Source organism: Mustela nivalis, assembly GCF_964662115.1.
Source record: "Mustela nivalis genome assembly, chromosome: 17".
In the NCBI taxonomy this organism is placed as follows: domain Eukaryota; kingdom Metazoa; phylum Chordata; class Mammalia; order Carnivora; family Mustelidae; genus Mustela; species Mustela nivalis.
The window spans coordinates 17,054,540-17,071,347 of record NC_139036.1 but is presented as its reverse complement, the minus strand read 5'-3'; the positions used below and the strand labels follow the sequence as shown (position 1 = coordinate 17,071,347).

The window sequence follows — 16,808 nt, the reverse complement described above, 5'->3', positions numbered from 1 at the left end:
TAAGTCCATTTCATAGTTGAGAGAAGCTTAGAACTTAATTAGTATTTATATAATATAAATATGGTAATTTGATTATCTGAAAACAGTTAATAAGTAAGAACGTTATGACATGCAACATGAATAGGCGGTCTTATGTCTTTTTTTTTTGTTGGATGCTGGTTGTCTGTGTTCTTTAAAAACCTTGGTCTGATTCCCCCCCCCCCCAAGATTTATTTATTTATTTGATAGAGATCATAAGGAGGCAGAGAAGCAGTTAGAGAGAGAGGGGGAAGCAGGCACCCTGCCCAGAAGAGAGCTCAATGCGGGGCTCCATCCCAGGACCCTGGGACTATGACCTGAGCTGAAGAAGGCAGAGCTGAGCCACCTAGGCGCCCTGGTCTGTTTCTTTTTTAAGAGAAAGCCAGCAGGGAGGAGCAAAGGGAGAGAAGAATCTTAAGCGGGCTTCACACTCCACACCCACCTTGATCCCTGAGCCCTAGTGGGGCTCTGTCTCACAATCCTGAGATTATGACCTGAACCAGAACCAAGAGTTGGAGGTGTAAACTGACGGAGCCACCCAGGCACCCCTTGGTCTGATTCTTTTGAAACAAAATGTATGGCCAGCATAACTAAGAAAGTAGCTTTTAGTTGTTTAAGTCAATTTAAGATCTTAATTCATTAAATTATACACAAGTATTTTTTCATCTTTTTTTACCACCTTGTGAAAAGAATAAAGGTTAGGGGCACCTGGGGACCTCAGCCAGTTGTGTCTGCCATTGGCTCAGGTCTTCATCCTAGAGTCCTGACTCCTTAGTGGGGAGTCTGCTTCTCACCTTTCTCTCTGCCCCTCCCCCCACTTGTGCTCTCGCGTTCTCACTCTCTCATAAATAAATAAATAATTTTTTAAAAAAGATCATCTTTATTTTTCTTTATTGAATTATTGTGTATAAAATCTATGTAAGGATAATAGGTAAAATAGTTGGAAGCACCAGGAGGGGTATATCTGTAATATGAATAGTCATGCAGATTAATAAAATATCTTACGTCCTGTTAGTGACTTCGAGAAAAATTCTGTTTTTTGCAACTGTGCTAAAAATGTAATCATTTGCAAAGTACCATGAAACATGCAGTTAATGGGAAACAGGTTTTATTTAACTTCTGAAAATTAGTGTGCAAAGGTACTCAGTAAATCTTGATTAGCATTAGTTTTTGCCTTGCCTCATTGCTATATCTAGAAGATATTGTTTGGATTAGGATATCTGGAAGATATTGTTTGGATTAGGATTATGAGCTATAATATATGTGCTTTTTAAGCAAGGTAGATAATCTGCTGATTTTTTTTTTTTTTGTAAGATTTTATTTATTTGAGAGAGGAGGTGAGAGAATGGGGAAGAGGGGCAGAGAGAAGTAGACTCCCTGCTGAGCAGGGAGCCTAATGCATAGCTCCATCCCAAAGCCCTGGGATCATGACTGGAGCCAAAGGCAGACATTTAACAACTGAGCCACCCAGGCACCCCTCTGCTGACTCTATTATCATTATTATTATTATTTTTTAACATACAATGCATTATTTATTTCAGGGGTACAGGTCTGTGATCATCAGTCTTAACACAATTCACAGCACTCACAATAGCACATACCCTCCCCAGTGTCCATCACCCAGCTACCCCATTCCTCCCACTCCACTCCAGCAACCCTCAGTTTGTTTCCTGAGATAAGAGTCTTTTATAGTTTGTCTCCCTCTCTGGTTTCATTTTGTTTCATTCTCCCTTCCTTTCCCTATTATCCTCTGTCTTGTTTCTCAAATTCCTCAGTATCAATGAGATTATAATTGTCTTTCTCTGACTGACTTATTTTGCTTAGCGTAATACCCTCTAGTTCCATCCATGTCATTGCAAATGGCAAAAAAGATTTCTTTCTTTTTTTTTTTTTTTTTGGCTACATAATATTCCATCGTGTATGTATACCACATCACCTTTATCCATTCATTGATGAACATCTAGGCTCTTTTCATAGTTTGGCTGTTGTGGACATTGCTGCTATAAACATTCAGGTGCGTGTGCCCTTTCAGATCACTATATTTGTTACCTTTGGGGTAAATACCCAGTAGGACAATTGCTGGTCGTAGGGTAGCTCTGTTTTCAACTTTTTGAGGAACCTCCTTACTCTTTTCAGAGTGGCTACGCCAACGTGCATTCCCACCAACAGTATAGGAGGGCTCCCCTTTCTCTGCATCCTCGTCAATATCTGTCATTTTCTGACTTGTTAATTTTAGCCATTCTGACTGGTGTGAGGTGGTATCTCATTGAGATTTTGATGTGTATTTTCCTGATGCCGAGTAACGTTAAGTAGTTTTTCATGTGTCTTTTGGACATTTGGATGTCTTTGCAGAAATGTCTGTTCATTGCTGTTCAAGTGACAATTTCATGAGAGCGGGAGTCATTGGTAATAATCCAGTTACTATAGTATAGGTCTTTGGTGTCTCTCCTAAACTCTTAGGTCTGCATATATTAACAAATCTGATTATTTCCCTTTTATATTTGTTAATATCTACTGTTACCATATAATTAGTTGTTTGTTTTTCCCCTTACCACACATCCTTTATTTTCTGTATATTCCCTATTTCATAAACTCATGGTTAGCAGGAACCCTTGTACAAAATAAATTATTAATGAAATACGTTATAAAGGTTGTTCGGTAAGTGTGAAACCTACAATAACTCATGGAAACTGGAAATGAAAAGAATTTATTTTATTTTATTTTTTTTTAAGATTTTATTTATTTATTTGACAGAGAGAAATCACAAGTAGATGGAGAGGCAGGCAGAGAGAGAGAGAGGGAAGCAGGCTCTCTGCTGAGCAGAGAGCCTGATGCGGGACTTGATCCCAGGACTCTGAGATCACGACCTGAGCCAAAGGCAGCGGCTTAACCCACTGAGCCACCCAGGCGACCTGAAAAGAATTTAAATTAATAATTCACTCACCATCTAGTTTTGTAAGATTTTTTTAATGCTCTATTATTTATATTTTCTTTTTTTACTTTTCCCCTTTCTCTTTCTTTGATGAGGTGCTTATCCAAGCAGTAAACGTTGTTTAGGAGAGCTGCTGCATTTTTGTAGCAGCTAAACAGATACAGTATTAGAATGTAGAATGGTTAAGAATTCTGCATTCCAAAAAATACTGAAGCTTTTGTTTCTAGTGCTTAAGCAACACAGATTTGATCTCTGAGAACGTCTAGATATTGACATGCAAATGAATAAATGAGACTCTTTTTTGAAATATGTTTGTAATATATATAAGTAGTTTAGGAGGGATTATTGAAGTGCTGCCAAAATACATTTCAGAAATGTTAAGTCTTCTCATTCATTATGTTGACTTTGGAAGAGTTTGTAAACCGCCTTGAAATGCGTATAGTATTTTGTTTATATGTGCTTCTTTGAGGGAAGAGATCTTGATTTTCATTACTTTTCAGAGGAATCCAGTGACCCCCCCCCCAAAAAAAAGATTAAGAACTCCTTCACCAAGTGGTTTGAAAACATTGCCTGGTTTATTTGTACTGTTGGTTATAAATATAGATTGTTCGTTGCAAAATATTCTAAACTATCTCTTTTGCTCTATTGGAGAACCATTTATTTTTGTGCCATGTGATATTTTACAGTTTTATGTTAAAATATTAACCAACCTAAAAGGTAAATCTGAGAAATACTGTACATTATATTCTTAGATTCTTAGCCCCAAGATTTTATTTTTAAGTAAGCTTTACACTCAACATGGAGTTGAGATAAGAGCTACATTGGTCCACCAACTGAGCAAGCTAGGCGCCCCACTACACAAATTTTTTTGACACATATCCCAGACATATCATTTTACTGATAATTTTTTTTTTTAATTCTAAAAGTCTTAAAAATAACCACAGTATTTGGGCACCTGCGTGGCTCAGTTGGATAAGTGCCTGACTCTTGATTTCAGCTCAGGTCATGATCTCAGGGTTGTGAGATACAGCCCTATGTCCATCTGGGCATGGAGCCTCTGTCCCCCACCCCCCGCAACCCCATGCACATGTGCTTGCTTGCTCTCTAAAATAAATAAATAACCACAATACCATTATGATTCTTGAAAAATTCAGTTATTCTTTAATATCATCAGACCTCCATCCATTGTTCATTTTCCCCAAATATTTGGTCGTTGATTTATTTTTCAAACAGTTTTTTAAAATCCAGATCTAAATAAGGTCCGTAAACTGCAGTTGTTGATATGTCACTTGTGACTTTCAATCTGTAGGTTTCCCTTTCTGGCTCTTCTTCCTTTCCTTGAAATTTATTTGAAGAAACTGGGTCATTTATTTTATAAGGCTTTTCACAGTCTGGATATTGCTGGTTATATCCCCATGGTGTCTTTAACATACTCCTCTGCCCTTTGTACTTCTTGGAAATAGATAGTTGGAGCCAGAGACTTAAACAGATTCAAACTTGATTTTGTGGCGAGAATATTTTATAGATGGTGCAGTGTTACTCTGTCATGTCTGGTTGCCTTTGGTTGATTGGGGGTAAAAATGGTGGTATTAAAATTCTTTATTCCTTTCTTCATTTCTTCTGTATCTTTGGTTGAAAAAAACGTTTCAACATTTCCAACTATTTCTAAGATATTTATGGTACTGTCTTCATCTCTCTGCACTTATCAGCCCATTTATATATGGTTTCTGCAAGTTAAATCACATCCTTATCATTTTACTGAAGCCATTCTCATCAGGGTTATCAGTGTGCTCTACGTGGAATGGAGCAGACCCATTTCAGACCTTGTTTTGCTTAGTAGTTGGGTAATTTTGGATACTGTTGATTGCTGCTGCTTCTTGAAATACTCCCTTTGCTTCTGTGATGTACTCTCTCCTGTTTGTACTTTTACTTCTTTAACTGCTTTCTCTTAACTTCAATTGTAGACTTATTTATTTATTATTATTTTTTAAGGCATTGGTTTGTTCTGCCTGGCTCTAGCCTAGACCCTCTGCTTAGCTAGCTCTGCTCATTCTCCATGGGTCCTCCATTCTCATGGCTTCATTTAACACCATCTCTAAACTGATAAGTGCCAAACGATTTTTTGTTTTTTGATTTTTGGGGTTTTTTGATAGGTTGGTTCTCTTCAAAGCTGAGTTGTTTATACTATTTCGTACTAAAAATCTCATAGGCCTTGGAATCAACATACCTGAAATGGAACAAATCATACTTTCTTCATCCCCTCACACATAGGAGTTTCCTATTCAACATAGTTTTAAGCCAGAAATCTTTGGAAGTTATCCTTGACTTCTTGCTTGACCTTTTTCTCACCTTTCTGCCTACATGTAGTTACCAATCACTTAAGACTTACCTGGTAAATAATTTAAATTCAACTAATTCTCTTCATGCATTGTTGCTGTATGCTAGTGTGAATCCCCATCATCTATTACCTTCATTATTGTGAGCCTCCTGTCTGGTCTGTTCCTTTCCTGTCTTTCTGGTCCATTTTTTGGTATTTGAGTAAGAGTAATTTTTCTGAAAAACATATCTAATGGATCCCCCTTGCCCCTAGGATAAATGTAAAGACCTGAGATTGTTTTATGATCTTCTTTCTTGAGTCATTGTCTCCTATGTAATACTTGTCCTGCTTTTGCACTGATGGTTGTATTTTGTTTGGTTGGTTTGGTTTTTTTAGATTTAATTTATTTGAGAGAGAGCAGGGGGAGGGGCAGAGGGGGAGAATCTCAAGCAGACTCCACACTGAGCACAGAGCCTGATGGTGGGGCTTGATCTCATGACCCAAGCCAAAATCAAGTCGGATGCTTAGTCAACTGAGCCACCCAGATGCCTCTTTTTGCACTGTTTTAACTGACTGTTTCAGTAGGCTGTAAACTTCTCAAGCATAAAGACCAAGTATTTTCCTTCATTAGACCTTGTGCCTGGGACATAGTAAGTGTTTTGTAAATGCTTGATGAATTAATAAATTGTGGAGGACACAGTTACATATTCAGTAATTTGTTTATGTCTTGGTTTTATTGTTATTAGATCATCCTGCTATTCTAGTACTGCTATCACTCTTGTACACTGATTTAGTTTTTTAGCTAGAGGTAGTCTCTCCATAATTAAATTGGACACTGTGGATTACCATTGTCCCAGATAATAAATAGAAGACAGTTCAGATAGTCACCGTCATCAGATAATCCTTACCCTAATGTGACCTTTATCAGGAGTCCCTAGATGCTTTTGCTTGGTGGCAGTTAAGAGTTAGAAAAGTGAGGGGTGCCTGGGTGGCATAATCAGTTAAGCGCCTGGCTCTTGGTTGTAGCTCAGGTCATGATCTTGGGCCATGAGATCAAATCCCACCTTGGGCTCCACACTCAGCACAAGTCTGCTTGAGACTCTCTCCCTTTCCCTCTGCCCCACCTCCCACACTCACAAGTGCTCTCTCTCTCTCTCAAATAAATAAGTCTTAAAAAAATAAAAAAGATTTAGAAAAGTGAATCTTAAATAATAGAAGTTGTTAAATACCAAAGAGAGATGGTTTTCTGGGTTGTCCATTGTGTTTGGTTCTCATTCCTCTTTTATTACTGACATTTAGTCATATTTTTCTGAATTTAAAGAGATGTGGTGCTTTTCAGCTGTCATTTTGAGCCAGATGGTCTCTAGATTGGAAGAATCATTAAAGATCATAAAATAAATCCCTGTTTGTATTTGCTAGAATTGCTAAACGGAAGGATCTTCATCAGGGTCGATACTACTATCAGGAACATCTGAGCACTCACTTTTTGACTTAGGGATCATATTTAAAACAAGAGTTTGCTCTCACTTTTTTTTTCTTTTACTCTTTGACTGGCTTATTCATCACTGGGTCCCCCGTGCATACAACAGTGTGACTGGCATAGCACAAAAAGGGATTCAGTAGTCTTGGTCTTTTCTATCCCTGATATGTCTCTTAATAGGTGGCCCTACAGGCCCTTCATTAGATGTTAATTTCATTTTATTTAGAGGATGATTTCCTGTTTGTTTCAAGTGTCCCTGCCCACAAAATTTTGTATGTACCAGAAGTCTGTGTTTTAAGTAAGTCTATCTCAAATATATTTTCTAAACACAGTGGAAATTCTATCTAGCTAGTTTTGTACAGTGTGGCAAGACAAACTAAACTTCTTTTTTTTGTAAAATAGGAGATTTGAAGAATAATTCTTTAAGAAATAGTTTTTATTTTTTTTAACTTCTACTTAAATTTACTCTGATTGAACTGATGACAGTACTTTTTAGATGTTATACAGAAATTGATTTTACAGGGTTAAAATATAAAGAAAGGGCTCGAAATACGATAATATTATCCAAAATGGGTTTAGAGGATTGGATTATTTTATGAACACATAGACTCTAGGGTAGCAGGTGCTTCTAAAGAACACAAAATATATTCAAAGAACATGAAATTGTTTCTTGATTAAATGCATTGGTTAAGAGAACATGTGTTTGGTGAATAGTTTATCTGCATAATATCAACTATTCTGAGGTTGTTACTCCCTTATATTCAGTCTTGAAGATTATATCACGGGCACTTGGGTGGCTCAGTCATTAAGCTTCTGCCTTCGGCTGAGGACATGATCCCAGCCCAGGTCCTGGGATCCAGCCTGGGTCTGTCCAGCAGGAAGCCTTGTTTCTCCCTCTCTCACTTCCCCTGCTTGTGTTCCCTCTCTCACTGTCTATCTCTCTGTCAAGTAAATGTATAAAATCTTTAAAAAAAAAAAAAAAGATTACTTCAGTTATGGGTTTTTTGTTTGTTTGTTTAAAGATTTTATTTATTTATTTGATACACAGAGATCACAAGTAGGCAGAGAGGCAGACAGAGAGAGAGGGGGAAGCAGGCTCTCTGCTTGGCAGAGAGCCTGATGCGGGGCTCGATTCCAGGACTCTGAGATCATGACCCGAGCTGAAGGCAGGCTTAACCCACTGAGCCACCCAGGCGCCCCTAAAGATTTCAGTTTTAAGTAATCTCTGTACCCACCATTGGGCTTGAACCCACAACCCTGAGATCAAGAGTTGCACGCACCACAAACTGAACTAGCCAGGTGCCCCGCCCCCTTTTTTAACTTTGAGGGAGAGCTAATAATCTAGAGAAATTATATATTAGTATTTGAAATTTAATAAAATTGATACCAATATTTTTCTGGCAGGTGACATGGTTGGGCATGGGTAAACTTAAAAATAGTACTGTTTCGGTTCAGTAAAACTATAAGGTAGTTTAAAAAATACTAATATTATGGCATTGATTATAACAGAAAACATAATAAATTCATGTTAGCATTAAGTAAACCTCGGAAGAGTATACTGCAAGTAATAGAAATTACCTTCTCTCTCTCTCTCTCTCTCTCCTCCCTTAGGTGGAATGAACCTTATTCATTGACTATCTCCTGATTGCTGGTTGGATTCACTTGTAAAAGAATCATCTTCCTCTTTGTGGACACCACTTAGTGGCATATTTAATTATAAATCCAGGGATCACAAAGCTTTTTGATTTCCCAAAGGAGGGACATACCACTATATCAAAGAAGCTTGATATTACAGCCAAAATGGTGCTGTCCCAGAGACAACGAGATGAACTGTAAGTTTCTCTGTTTTGTGTGGTTTTTTAAAAATCCTCTCCTAAAAGACAAAGTAGTAAATTAAAATACAGCTTTGGGAGAGCTATTCTTAGATTAAAACTATTACTGTAAGTGTTCAGATATTGTTTTGGGCAGTTTGGTCTGATTTTAAAACTGGATCTTTTAAGTAGTGTTACACCCTTGTGACTTTATTGTATATAAATATAAAGCAGAACATATAAGTTAGTTGGGATAAGTTTTACTCTGAGCTTGTCTTAAATATATTACATTCAGTAGGAAAGTAGATCATTCAGAGTTCTAAATTTTTTTGTGTGAAATGTGTGCATTAGAAAAATGAAGCCCTTTATGTTGTTATTGTTAATTCCTTTCCTTTGCCTTATTGTATTTTTTTTATCTTTATCATCCAGGGGCTGTTAGAGGATTTGAAATTTATGAGGTGGATAACATAATAGTTAATATAAATACATTAATGACAGAGGCATAAAATGATTTGACCACTGATATTTTATAGTATCTTGTTGCATCCCATATATTATAGCATTCTGTTTTTCTAGGTAAGGAATAAGAGGAATAATTTAGCTTCATGTTCTAGATTTTTAAATTTTATGTGGCTTTTTACAAAACTATTTGGGAATAATTTCAAATTTATAGGTAAGTTGTAAGATTGGTACAAAGAATACTTAATATACATTTTATGCACTTCACCTGTTTTGTAACATTTTTATACCATTTTGTACCATTTTCTTTATCATTTTTACTTTGTACCTGTGTGTTTGTTTGTGTGTGTGTGTGTACCTGCAGTATTTTTTCCTGAACCATTTTTTTTTTTTTAAAGATTTATTTATTTAACAGAGAGAAATCACAAGTAGACAGAGAGGCAGCCAGAGAGAGAGAGAGAGGGAAGCAGGCTCCCTGCTGAGCAGAGAGCCCGATGCGGGACTCGATCCCAGGACCCTGAGATCATGACCTGAGCCGAAGGCAGTAGCTTAATCCACTGAGCCACCCAGGCGCCCTTTCCTGAACCATTTGAGAATAAGTTGCATATACAAAAGTTCTTAAGGATATTCTTCTGTAAAACCATAGGACAGTTGGCAGTTCAGCAAATTTAACATTGACATGATAGGTTTATTGAATCTACCTTCCATATTGCAATTTTTTCAGTTGACCTGATAATGTCCTTCATTGCAGGGTTCTTGGTTTGTTTGTTTTCTCTCTCTCTCCTTTCTAGTACACTGTCCATACAAGATTAGGTAATGTATTTAGTTGTCATTTCTCTTTAGTCTTTGTTATTTTTAAAGATTTATTCCTTTATTTCAGAGAGGGAGAGAGAGAAAGAATCTCCAGCAGACTCCCCACTAAGCATGTTGCCCGGTGGGGGCTTTACTTTTTTTTTTTTTTTTTTAAGATTTTATTTATTTATTTGACAGAGATCGCAAGTAGGTAGAGAGGCAGGCAGAGAAAGAGGGGGAAGCAGGCTCCCTGCTGAGTAGAGAGCCCGATGTGGGCTCCATCCCACGACCTGGGATCATGACCTGAGCCCAAGGCAGAGGCTTAACCCACTGAGCCACCCAGGTACCCCGGGGGCTTTACTATTTTGGACAGAGAGAGAGAGTACAAGTGAGAGGGGAAGAGGGAGGAGGAAGAATTTAAAGTAGATCCTGTGCAGAGCCTGACATGGAGCTCCATCTCAGGACCCTGAGATCACAACCTGACCTACAACCAAAAGTTGTGTGTCAGCCTTGTGCCACCCAGGCATGCCTAGGACAGTAATATTTTTGAGGAATAGTCGGTTTGGGTTTTATTTAATAGTATATTCCTCATTTTGTACCTGTCGAATGTTTCTTCATGATTAGATTCAGATTATGTATTCTTGACCAGAATACTATGTAAGTAATTTGTATTCTTAACAGGATATCATGTCTAGAGACACAAAATGTTTATCTACCTCTCAGTGGTGATGCTAATTTTGATCCCTCAGTGGATTTCTCCACTGTGTAGTTACATTAATTTTCTTTTTAACACATAAAAAGACATTTTAAGACCATGCAAAACATTTTTTTTTAAAAGGTGTATTTATTTGAGAGAAATCAAGCTAGTGCGGTGAATAGAGGGAGAATACCTCAAGCAGACTCTTTACTGAGCTCAGAGCCTGTTGGGGGCTTAGTCCCACAGCCCTGAGATCATGACCGGAGCTGAAATCAAGAGATAGCCACTTGGGGTGCCTGGGTGGCTCAGTGGATTGGGCCTCTGCCTTCGGCTCAGGTCATGATCTCAGAGTCCTGTGATTGAGCCAGCATGGGGCTCTTTGTTCAGCGGGGAGCCTGCTTCCTCCCCCTCCCTCTGCCTGCCTACTTGTGATCTATCTCTCTCTCTCAAATAAATAAATAAAATCTTAAAAAAAAAAAAAAAAAGAGAGAGCTGCTTAACTGACTGAGCCACCCAGTGCCCCCATGCAAAACATTCTTATTTCCATCAAATTTTCCCACTAAATTTAACATCCATTGATAATTCTTGCCTGAACCATTCTTTACTACAGTGGTTGCAAAGTGATGATTTTCATACACAACCACTCATTCCACATTACTAGTCATTACTCAGACTTTTGCTGTAATCAAGGGACTTTTCTGCATTTCTTCTTATTTAGTTGGGGTTTTTTTTTTTCATTATTGGTATGAACTCCTAAGTTCTCATATTTTCAATAGTTTTTTTTATTCATTACTTTTCTTATACTTTTGCTGTTTGACTATTCCAGACTGGCCCATGGGAACCTCTTCAGTTGGCTCTTACTTATGGCCTTATTTGTGGACACTTTCTTACATTCTAGCATAACAAGGTGGTCCTGCCTTAATTCCTAGAATCAGTCATTGCTGCAATAAGCCATGGTTCCTCTTAGTGGGGAATGGCATTAGACATCAAGATATGGGTACTAAGTGTATTTATTGCTGTGGGGTGTCTGCTTCTGGGCTCTTTAAGTAGACAGAAACAAGAAATGTGTACGTATAAATATTACAGATGCCCTGGTACATATGTATACTAAGGTTATCTCAGTCTTGGCATTATTGACATCTTGGGCTAAATAATTCCTTACTGTGGGATCTGTCCTATACACTGCCAGTTGTTTAGCAACATTCTGGCCTCTACTGAGCCACCCAGTGCCCCCATGCAAAACATTCTTATTTTCATCAAATTTTCCCACTAAATTTAACATCACAATAAGATGCCACAATAAAAAATGTCTCCAGATATTGCTGGCTCTCCTTGGGATGGGGCATGTATGTGCAAAATCTCCCTGAGTTGAGACCCACTAATACACATACACATTTACAGGTAGTTAATTTTATTTTTTTAAAGATTTATTTATTTATTTGACAGAGAAAGATCACAAGTGGGCAGAGAGGCAGGCAGGGTGGGGGGAGCTGAGCAGAGAGCAAAGAGCCCGATACGGGGCTCAGTCCCAGGACCCTGAGATCATGAGCCGAAGGCAGAGGCTTAACCCTCTGAACCACCCAGGCACCCCTACAGGTACTTATTTTAGAAATCTTTAGGCTATCCCAATACTTCTAAGTCCAGTCTATTCTGAAAAGGACTGTTTTCCTCCCCACTGTCTCTTTCTTCTTCTGTAGCAAGACCTGACCCCCAGTAATATCAAGACATTGACTCATTTGCTCAATCCTATAATACTTAAAAAATAGTTTCAGATTGTTAAAATTTTACCACTTCAGAAAAGAAAGCTTCCTAGAAGGGTTTAAAATTTATATGCAGTTTTCCTCCCATCTATTCCCTAGATTGAAAATACATAATTGAATACTGTGTCTGTAAGTTACTTGGATTATTTTCATTTTGTTTCTCTCCCTCTTTCTGTGGTTATATTATTCATTTGAGATATAGTTGGGTTCATCTGTTCCAGTTGTTCAGTTTTGTGTGTTTTGCATTTTCTCTTCTTTCCCATCCTTGTTAATTTAATATTTTGAATATGTAGAACATTATCTATACAAAAATGGATACTCAGGAATATTACTCTCTCCTGAATCCTTTCTATGAAGTTACTCCCTCCTTGCCCCTGTAAGACCCAACTTCATTCACTGTTTAATAGAGAGAGGGATGCCTGGGTGGATCAGTCAGTTAAATATCTGCCTTTGGCTCATGATCTCAGGGTCCTGGGATTTTGATTTTTGATTTTGGCTCCGGTCATGATCTCAATGTCATGGGATATAGCTCCACATTGCTGGGCTTGAGCTGGGCATGGAACCTGCTTAAGACTTTCTCTCTCCGGGCACCTAGGTGGCTGAGTCAGTTAAGCATCTGCCTTCAGCTCAGGTCATGATCCCAGGGTCCTAGGATTGAGTTCCGCATTGGGTTCCCTGCTCCTTGGTGAGCCTGCTTCTCTCTCTGCCTCTACCTTTCTCTCTCTCTGTCTCTCATGAATAAATTTAAAAAATCTTTTAAAAAAAAGATTCTCCCTCTGCCCTTCCCCTTCTCTCCCTCTATAAAAGGAAAAAAATAAAGAGAGATACATGTATGTTTTATGTTTTATTGTTTCTCCCTTTTTTTTTTTTTTTAAGATTTATTTATTAGAGAAGATAGAGCAAGAGAAAGAGCACCACTGGTGGGAGGGGCAGTGGGAGAGGGAGAAGCAGGCTTTCCACTGAGCTGGGAGCCCCATGTGGGGCTTGATCTCAGGACGTCTGGTCATGACCTGACCAACTGAGCCCCCCAGGCATCCCTTGTTTGTCCTTTCTTAAGTAAAAGGTGGCACATGATATGTGCTCTTTTGTGCTTTGCTTTTTTTCCATTAGCAGGATCTCCCAGAAGTCCATATCAGTTTATTTATTTATTTTTAACAACTTTCTTTTTCTTTTTCTTTTTCTTTTTCTTTTTCTTTTTCTTTTATTAACAACTAGATAGTACTCTACTGTGTATATACCATGTTTCTTTAACCATTCTCCCATGTTGGAACATTTAGGTTGTTTCCACTATTTTGTAACTATAAATATGTAATTAATAACTCTACTTATGTACTTTTATGTTAATGAAGATATATCTGGTTTTTAATCATTCTTGTTTCTAAATCCAGATCTTGGGGCATGTGGGTGGCTCCCTGAGTTAAGCTTCTGCCTTCGGCTCAGGTCATGATCTCGGGGTCCTGGGATCAAGCCCCGCATCGGGCTCTCTACTCAGTGGGGAGCCTGCTTCCTTCTCTCTCTCTGCCTGCTTCTCTGCCTACTTGTGATCTGTCTTTCTGTCAAATAAATAAATAAAGTCTTTATTAAAAAAAAAACCCGGATCTTTTTTTCCTAGATAGCTGTGCACTGACTGTAAGTTATCCTTATTACCCTCATAATCAACATTAAGATTTAAATATTGTGGCCCAAAATAGAGCTTTATTATTATTATTATTATTATTATTATTATTATTATTATTTTTAATTTATTTGCTAGAATTGCATAAGCTATGGGAGGGTCAGAGGGAGAAATAGACTCCATGCCAAGTAGGAAGCCTGATGTGGGGCTCGAGTCCCAGGACCCTGAGACTGTGATCTAAGCTGAAGTCAGATGCCCAACCGACTGAGCCACCCAGGAGCCCCAAAATAGGGCTTTTAATTTGAATAAAAATCAGTTGAGGAGAGAACCTAATTTCAGATGGCTAAATTTGTAGGGGATTTTAGGTAAGAATGGCATGAGAGTGCTCTTTCAGCAAAGAAAATTGGTTTTACATCTAAATGTAAACTTGGGGAATAGAAAAATCTTGAGAGGGGCGCTTGGGTGACTCAGTGGTTTGAGCCTCTGCCTTTGGCTGGCTTGGGTCATGATCTCAGGGTCCTGGGATCAAGCCCCTTATCGGCCCCTCTGCTCAGTGGGGAGCCTGCGTCCCCCCCTTTCTCTGCCTGCCTCTCTGCCTACTTGTGATCTCTCTCTCTTTTTCTCTCTCTCTCTCTCTGTCAAATAAATAGATAAATGAATCTTTTAAAAAAAAAAAAAGAAAAATCTTGGGGAGTTTTTAGTAAGGAGATAAAGTGATGGTTTTTGCTTTTTCTCCCATTTTTGAAAATAATATATATTTACTAAGAGGAAGAAACAAATGTTTATGTACCTCTTACAAGTAAGATACATTTTGGCACTTAAGTTTGCCTTTGCAACATTTTAGCATTTCTAGAATGTTGGATACCATTTAGCTTGTAAAATACGTTGAGGTGTTTTTGGGGTTGAAATGCAATGAATTTTGACATACTGGAAGCCCATCATTTGAGCAGTGCTACTAAGTATGATTCAGCTCAGCAAATGTATATTGCCTGCCTTCTTTGTTTTTACTTTGCTGTGGCATACAAATACTGAGTAATAACAAATTCATTTATGTGAATATGACTGATATCTTTATTTTACAGATAAATTGAGGATGGGAAAAATTAAGATGACCAATTTCATGACTAGTAATAGAGGCAGAACAAGTTTCCCAATTTTAAGTTCACTATTCATTAAATATTACAATTCTATTACCAAAATTAATATAAAATTAATATAAAAATTAATATGGCAGAAGGAGAGCCAAGAGAAACCTATCCATGTCAATATTTAAAAATGTACTTCTAGGGGCACCTGGGTGGCTCAGTGGGTTAAGCCGCTGCCTTCGGCTCAGGTCATGATCTCGGGGTCCTGGGATCGAGTCCCGCATCGGGCTCTCTGCTCAGCAGGGGGCCTGCTTCCTCCTCTCTCTCTGCCTGCCTCTCTGCCTACTTGTTATCTCTATCTGTCGAATAAATAAATAAAATCTTTAAAAAAAAAAAATGTACTTCTAGCGGTGCCTGGGTCACTCAGTTAAGTGTCGGCCTTTGCCTCAGATCATGATCTCAGGGTCTTGGGATTGAGCCCTAGATTGGGTTCCCTGCTCAATGGGGAATCTGCTTCTCCCTCTGCCCCTCCTTGCCTGTTCTCTTTCTCTCCCCCTCCCTCCCTTTCAAATAAATAAAATCTTCAAAATACAATAAAAAATGAAAATGTACTTGTAAATGTTTTGGAGTTAAGAGAACAAAATGAAACTTAGGAAACGAAATAAATAATAATGAGGTTACTTAGGATAAAAACCAGTGTACATAAAGTTAGATTGTCTAATGAGTCTTTTAAAAAACCGACAGTCAGGGGCACCTGGGTGGCTCAGTCATTAAGCATCTGCCTTCGGCTCAGGTCATAATCCCAGGGTCCTGGGAACGAGCCCCACATTGGGCTCCCTGCCCTGCGGGGGGCCTGCTTCTTCTCCCACTCCCCCTACTTCTGTTCCCTCCCTCTCTCACTGTGTCTCTCTGTCAAATAAATAAATAAAATCTTTTAAAAACAACAACAAAAACCAAAAACCAAAGGTCAGGGTCAGGGATGGCACCTGGGTGGCTCAGTGAGTTGAGCCTCTGCCTTCTACTCTGGTCATGATCTCAGAGTCCTGGGATTGAGCCCCGAATCAGGCTCTCTGCTCGGCAGGGAGCCTGCTTCCCCCTCTCCCTCTGCCTGCCTCTCTGTCTGCTTGTGATCTCTCTCTGTCAAATAAATAAATAAAATCTTAAAAAAAACAAAACCCAAAGGTCAGGTGGGGCCTGGGTGGCTCAGTGGGTTATAAAGCCTCTGCCTTTGGCTCAGGTCATGATCTCAGGTCCTGGCATCGAGCCCTGCTTCCCCTCTCTGCCTGCCTCTCTACCTACTTGTGATCTCTGCCTGTAATCTCTGAAATAAAAAAATAAAAAAACAAAGGTCAGAAATGAGATACACATTCAATTCAAGAATAAGAACAACCGGGGCGCCTAGGTGGCTTAGTTGGTTAACTGACCAACTCTTGAGTTTGACTCATGATCAGAAGTTTGTGAGATTGAGCCCCACTTCTTTGGGCTCTGCTTTCAGTGACCAGTCTGCTGGGAATTCTCTTTATCCTTCTGCCCTTCCCCCCACTTGTGTTTGCTTTCTCTCTCTAAGACAAATACATCTTTTTAAAAAAAAGAATAAGAACAATGAAATAAGCCCAAAGGAAACAAAGAGAAAGAATTTTTTTTAAAAAGCAGAAATTAATAGGGACGCCTGGGTGGCTCAGTTGGTTACACAGCTGCCTTCGGCTCAGGTCATGATCCCGGCGTCCTGGGATCGAGTCCCGCATCGGGCTCCTTGCTCGGCAGGGAGCCTGCTTCTCCCTCTGCCTCTGCCTGCCATTCTGTCCACCTGTACTCGCTCTCTCTCCCTCTCTCTCTGACAAA

At 38.8% G+C, this 16,808-nt stretch overlaps 1 protein-coding gene across 1 annotated transcript in view; it reads left to right on the top strand.

Moving 5' to 3' along the window:
* PAFAH1B1 (platelet activating factor acetylhydrolase 1b regulatory subunit 1) overlaps positions 1 to 16,808 on the top strand; it is a 95,277-nt gene that overhangs the window by 38,969 nt on the left and 39,500 nt on the right. Inside the window, exon 2 of the mRNA XM_082707203.1 lies at positions 8,359 to 8,579. Coding sequence (XP_082563329.1) covers positions 8,548 to 8,579 — 32 coding nt within the window. The 5' untranslated portion in view covers positions 8,359 to 8,547. The remainder of the gene's footprint in view (positions 1 to 8,358; positions 8,580 to 16,808) is intronic.